We start from the raw sequence: 6478 nt of genomic DNA on the forward strand, positions 1-6478 counted from the left end.
CTAGTAATGTTGTATCAAAAGCCAATAATGCCATTTGTCACCGGATTCATGTTGAAAATACCTATTTTGCGTATATTGCAGCGTTTAAAAAGTGATGTGCCTGGCTAATGCACCATAAAAACAAGCGCATTATGCATTTTGTGGATTAAAGTGCCAGTTTAATGTGACACCTGTGGAATTCTACATAAATGATGGAAGTTTTAGTGTTTCCCAGTAATGATTCAGACTTTCCCTTTACATCGATCGCTGGAAGTTGTGAAACTAAATGTTACGGAGCTCTTCTAAGAATTTAGGTGCCTCCTGATGGCAGCAAAAAGTTGAAAATGAAGACAATAGAATGATCATACTTTGAAACATTTAATAACTCTGAACTAAGAAGACTAAATGAGTTAATTATCAGTTAGGCTGTACATTAAAAACAAGAATTTGACATTAAGTCTGTCAGCAACCTCAGGAGAAATGTATTTACAGTACTTTTCCGTTAAAGAGAACATATAAAGAGATCAAAATGAGAAATCAATTGAATCCAACATACAGTACTGTGCTCCTCACACCATCTTGCTGCATCTGACTGAATCCTTTAAACCACTTACGATCAAACCATCAACTCATCAAACCACGTCTGTTATCACCCAAATTTTAACACAAATTACATCAAAACTTAATCTGAGATGCAAACAAATAAAAAATACATTAAACAAGATGGATGAAAGAAAAGACAGCAGGTCAGCTCTTAGTTTTCAGGACATCTTCAGTTACGTGACAGTGCATTTGAAAGGGCAGTTTATCTTTTCATAGACTTTGGTATCATCAGACTGTACATGTTCATTAATAACATAAACCAAAACAGGTGCATTAACGCAACATTAAAGGCTTCTCGTACCAGAGAAACTCTTCTGCCACACAGATCCGTCTGGACTTCACATGAAACAGAAACAGTTTGTGTGTTGTGTGAGCTGAGCTGCAGGATCCATGAAGCTTCACTCGAGTACAAAAGGCAGACGACAGAAAGTGAACAGACCTCAGACAGCAGACACTAGCACCACCAGACAAAGATGATTTTTACAGTAGGATATTCTACGAAAAGCAGGACCGAACCTCGTATAAACAGCTGAATCATTTCTAAGAAGTAGGGTTAAAGTAAAGCTGGCGATATACCATGTTGCATCCGTCTAAAGATACAGGAGCTTTGAGTTAGTGGGTTAACATATTCTGAGGTTGTGAGTCCGCCGCATGCAGATCTTTCTCCCCTCCTTTTTCTTCTGGTCCCATCTGGGTTGAATCTGTGGTTTTGTCCTCGGCGGAGAGACTAAAAGATGGTGCTCCAGCGTTTTGGGGGTGGGCGGGACTTGGCTTCTCCCTGGAGAGAAGAAGCCAGAAGATGAGAGGGTTGATAAAAACATTGATTTTCTATCCCCAGCTGGCACATGAGCGTAATCTGGGGACATGTAGCAGATAAAACGGTGCTGAAGGTTCATGAAAGAGTTGATTGTCAAGTACTTGACACTCACTGGACTTCATAGAGACATGATTCACACTGAAAACAAAGCTCTAAGGAGCTGAGGTAGATGGTGTTTCCAGAAGAATGATCGGTGGATAACTGGGTTTGATGATGAAAATGTTGCTTTTCAGCTTGTTAGTTCGTTACGGTGACCGGCTGCCGTGAAAGCATGTGGATGGGATTTAAATGGCATCAAACTGAGGAGATGAATCGTTATGTTGCATTTCTCATTACTCACAGTTCTCTGATGAGAGCGTCACTGAGCAGACACAGACAGTAAAACAGCGTTTATGAAGCCCAGTTTCACAGGTGGATATTGTGTTAAACAAAGAGGCAAAGATGTGTGCAGCTCACCAGGTTGAAGAGTCTGGACAGCGTGCTTTGGTCTCTGCGTCTCCTGACTGGCGACTTTGTGCTCTCGGCACGCGACGACGAGGCCTAGAAAAAGACGCTCTATAAGCACAGATGGAGACCTGAAACCAGAACCTCTGCTGCTTTGTCTCTGTCTAACCTTTAAGCAGATGGTTAATCTATTTTCACTTCATAAGAAGAGTCGCATTTTACCTCCGAGCATCAGCTACTAAGACAGAATCAGGAGTTTTGTTGTTATTTTCATTGCTGTTGTTGGACAAAAAACACATACAGTTACTGCCAAAAGGGTTTCTCTAAGAATAATGCTTGAAATCTTGCGCTCTTTGGGCATTTTTCACACGTCTCCTGGTTTTCCATCCTCTTTAAATACATTAAAGGTGATCTTTTGGTGTTTTGATCTGAAGACGGTTACATTTCTCTGAGGTTTTGTGATGATATAACTTTTTAACGGGCCTAAAGGTCTCTGAAAACCTCTCATTTTACTGCTTTTTAAGCTGGAGGTATGTGGTTTCTCTGCAACAGCAGCAGTAGAAAGAAGAAAGCTGCATTCATTGTTTAGGCTGTTATTGTAAGAGAATATCAGGAGTGAAACATTAAGGAAGGAAAACACGAACATCTGGCAGACCCAGCGTCATTTAACAGCAACCTTTAGGGGACAGAAAAAGGCAGAGGAGGATAAGATGAGGTCCACAGGGAGCCGACTGACACCGAGGATGTGAAAGGATGATTGCAGAGAAATGACCCTGAAATGGCTGCCGACAGTTGGCGTACAGATGAGACACAAAAGAGGGTTGGTGAGTCATTTCAGGCACAGAGGGCATGGAGGTGTTAAGGAGAAGGAAAAGAGGAGGGTGATGCAGGCCACGAGCTCCTAAGAGAAAATGTTTACCGGTTCATAAATAGCCGGGCAGTTTCAAAGTCATCCAGAAGCAGCGAGTCGCTCTGGATTGAAGCAAAGAAGGGGAATTTAAATGGAATAACAGAACCAGAAAGCCAAAGTTTGTGTTAGAAATCAATCAGCCAGTGAATGAATGAATGTTTGTTGTTCAGTCCCAGCCTCCGAATAAAGTTGGATTCAACATGCTCAGGAATGAAAGAGTTTTCTCCTCAAGAAAGCGGTGAAACACAAGTTAAGACACGGGGCGAGCGGGGGGGTTAGGTAACCAGGGCACTGCAGACACAGGACGTGATGAGAGGAAGCTGAGTGAGATCAGAGCTGTTTGAGAAGGATTGTGTGACGTACCAAACCCAAGACGTCCCTCCACTGGACATGAAAAGGAAAGGGTGAGATGTGATGCATCAGTCTCAGGTCAGAGGCAAATGAAATGAAATTAAATGATGGTCTCCCCTCAAACTCTGAGCTTTTACACCTTCTTAGTCATTTGAGAAGAAAATCTCTTATAAAAATAATCTGAATTTCAAATCCTCGCAGATTTATTCGAGTCTGTTCAACCAGGACATAAGAATGTCTTTACAACACACTCTGCGTATTATTCTTTTTCATTTAAAACCTAAAGCCACATGTGTCTAAAGGCTGTGACCTCACACATCTGAGTTGAGATGCTCCCCAGAGGCTGAATCCTACAGAAAGTGTTTTTAATGGATATTAAAAGCAAACTGCCTGTAAATGGAACAAATAAGGCACCAAAACCGTCTGCTCATTCAATTCAGGGCTGAAAGTATTGCGATTTTCCAGTAATTTGGACACAAACGTTCCTCTGAATGCTGCTGAAATGCTCCATAATTATCTCTGGTCTCAGGACAAAGCAACGAAACAAAAATGCTGAACATCATTTCTGTTTCGTTTGCTTTTTTCTTCACGACCAGCGCAGCATTTCCACAGGACGTCTGGTTTGTGTGTTCAGACAACAGGCAGCTCCAGGAAAAGGATATTTTGATGTTATTACAGGGTGGGCTCCACCCCCCCAACAACCCTGCTCTGTATTAGGCAGGTAGATGGATTATTATGGGATAGGATCGAGTTGTTCGGCTTGGTAATCAGCTCACAAATCAATAGATTAAGTTTCACCATGAGACTGGATTGGATTTATTATCTTTTAAATCAAAAATGTCTTCTTTATTTATTGCTCTTAATGTTTTATGCTGAATTCTTTTCATTCTGCCTGTTCATTTTAAATGATTCTAAAGCTTTTTCTTATGTTCTAGGCTGAGTTATTTCAACCATCTTATATCCAAACTGAGTAAAGTTTTAATCTGAGGGTTTCTGTTTCCTACTCTGCCAGATAACCACACCTCTGTCTGTGAATACAGGAGCTGGGAAATAACCGTGGCTTTAGAAAACCTCCTGAAATCCCTCTGTTTGTGTTTCCAGGCCAAATTTATGGGATGGAGAACAAAACGGTGCGTTTAAGGTTGGTTTCAGTGTCGTTTGTGAAGCTGCCAGCAGGGGGCGTCAGTCAGCAGTGTTAGATTCTCACATATTGGCTGAAAGGAGGCTGCACCATGACGACAAAAACGTGGAATGAAAAGAAAAGATGTAGGAGAGAATGATGAGATGTCAGGCTGCTGGATATTTTAGATGATCTGCAGCTGCACCTCTGGAATATCAACCAAACAGATGTGGTGAAAAATAAGACTCACCCTGGATTTAGGAGGAGGAGTGGAAACCTGCAGGAGAAACACCAAGCAACAACAACAACAGAGTGACTGATTGTGCAGGGCAAGAAGACACAAGTGAGCTGAAAGAAACGCGAGTTAGCGGCCCGTTGTCTCTTTTATCAGTTTGTAAATGAAGAGAGCAGCGAGGAAGTGCAGGAAAAGCAGTTCCACACTGCAGATGCCAACATTTAGATGCAAAGAAAGTGCCCGGAATCCACCACCAATGCAGAATAAAACAGAGGAAAGCAATTTGTTCTGCTTTCTGACAGATTCAGAAACAAACTCCGCTCCAAACATTTAAAATGAACAGGTTAGAGCGACTCTTAAAAGCTCAGATATGTGTGAAGTAAGAACAGAATCTGTGAGACTTACGATGCTCCTGAAGAAATGCACCACGGCGTTTTCATTGGTCCGACGGCGAGCAGAGGATTGCTGAGGTGAGGCGGCCAGGTGACCCCTGAAGGAGCCCTGAGAAGACCAGCAGGTGTTAGCGGCTCAGTGTAGCTCAAATACCGCTAAAGCAGAAGAACCCTCTAATGTGACTGAGCTAAATACGTCTTTAATGAAGCAAATTCAACACTGAGCTGATTGGAATGATCTCTCCTCTGAGTTCTGTGATGAGACTGCAAAATGAGCCAGTTAAAGGTAATTAGATACCAGATGATGCATGTTTTTCTGTGTTAAATGAGCACAAGTTTCAGAGCAAATTCTTCCTCTTCAAGTTCTCTCGGGAAAAACAAACCTTTGAAATACACAAACAGACACACGCCTTTGTGATTTTCCTTGGCTGCTCATTGAGTTAGGATTGATGCAGAGAAAGCACAGATGTGCTGTGGCTCCTCAGAAAAACAGGCTTGGATGGCAGATGAAGATCTGCGGGGGGCTTTAATCTGCAGCTCACGGCCAGACTCAAGTTAGGCTGAATTTACCTGCACCGTGGGGCTGATACGCACCCACATTCAGGCCTGAGTTTTATTCAAACCCCGTCTGAGGGAGCGTTTGAATTTAAGCCTTTTTTAACGTGTTGCAAGACTTTAAATCACAGCACAACAAAATAAAGAAATAAAGGGTTTAAAATGACTAAATGATGCTTTTTCCTCACTGGAGCTAATGTTAAACAACATCTGAAAAAGATGAAGCAAATTTGGCATTTTTACCACTCTGAAGTTGAAATTAAAACAATAAATCTTTAAACTAGACGTTACCTTTGCAACCTCATCCTTATAGACAATAAAAACCGCTGGTCAAAAAGTCAAAAAGCAACCCGAATTAACTGAATAAAGCCAAATGATTCTTTCCTTCCCAGTTTGACAAATTAAGGCGAATGAATCACTTTAATTTCTGCAGTTTCACACCATGACTGGTGTAAAATGTAAAAACACGACCGCAGAATACTTTAAATGTTATCTTACGGCCTCCAAAGTTAAGCGGTGAAGCGGACTGTCCCTTTAAATGCTCACCTTGCTCCTCTTCTTTTTCTCGCCTCCAAAGAATTTGCTAATCTGATCCATCAGACCAGGAGTCTTCTTTTTCCTGCCCAGCCCGAAGCCGCTCTGCCCTGAGGTGCTCGCTGTAGCCATGGTAGCTGCTGCTGTTCAGAAGTTCAGATCCCACAGTGCCAACACCCAGCTCTGCCGCTGCTTCAGATCGCTTCAGGCTCTGACGCTCGTGGGCCGTCTTTGAAGGTGTCATCTCCTCGCCCCCCAGGGGCACCATGGGACACGAGGTCAGGGGGGGTGAGGTCCGTGTTTCTGGCTCCACGCCAGGCATTCTTCGGGGCTTCAGAGGCTGTGGCAGTCACTGCCGCCCTCATGGACCGGGCCATTGTTCCCCTCCCCATCTGACAACAAGGGTTATCTCTGAGTCTGAACTCACACCCCGATGCAGAGCAGCCCCCAGCACTGTGAGGCCATTGTTGGCTCGCCCTCGTATATCTTCTCCATGCATTGTGGTTAAATTGGCTGTACAGTCACCCAGATTAACACA

The 6478-nt window shown here is 43.0% G+C and overlaps 1 protein-coding gene across 5 annotated transcripts; it reads right to left on the minus strand.

Annotated features, from left to right (window-relative positions):
• Positions 1-341: 341 nt before the first annotated feature.
• On the minus strand, positions 342-6174 carry mbpa (myelin basic protein a). 5 transcript variants are annotated; one of them, XM_072370779.1, is made up of 7 exons: positions 5953-6174; positions 4865-4960; positions 4475-4501; positions 3117-3137; positions 1856-1939; positions 1740-1760; positions 1291-1360 (listed from the first exon to the last, which is right to left on the minus strand). In XM_072370779.1, exons 1-6 carry the CDS (start codon positions 6070-6072, stop codon positions 1758-1760), a joined length of 351 nt encoding a protein of 116 aa, XP_072226880.1. In that variant the 5' UTR covers positions 6073-6174; the 3' UTR covers positions 1291-1360; positions 1740-1757. The 5 variants fall into 5 exon arrangements, with proteins under 5 accessions (XP_072226882.1, XP_072226878.1, XP_072226879.1 ...); XM_072370781.1 differs by lacking the exon at positions 3117-3137 and having other exon boundaries at positions 342-1360; positions 5953-6044; XM_072370777.1 differs by lacking the exon at positions 1740-1760 and having other exon boundaries at positions 1212-1360.
• Positions 6175-6478: the final 304 nt, after the last annotated feature.

The sequence above is a fragment of the Leuresthes tenuis genome, unplaced genomic scaffold (genome assembly GCF_036924035.1).
Source record: "Leuresthes tenuis unplaced genomic scaffold, fLeuTen1.0.hap1 SCAF_18, whole genome shotgun sequence".
Taxonomy (NCBI): domain Eukaryota; kingdom Metazoa; phylum Chordata; class Actinopteri; order Atheriniformes; family Atherinopsidae; genus Leuresthes; species Leuresthes tenuis.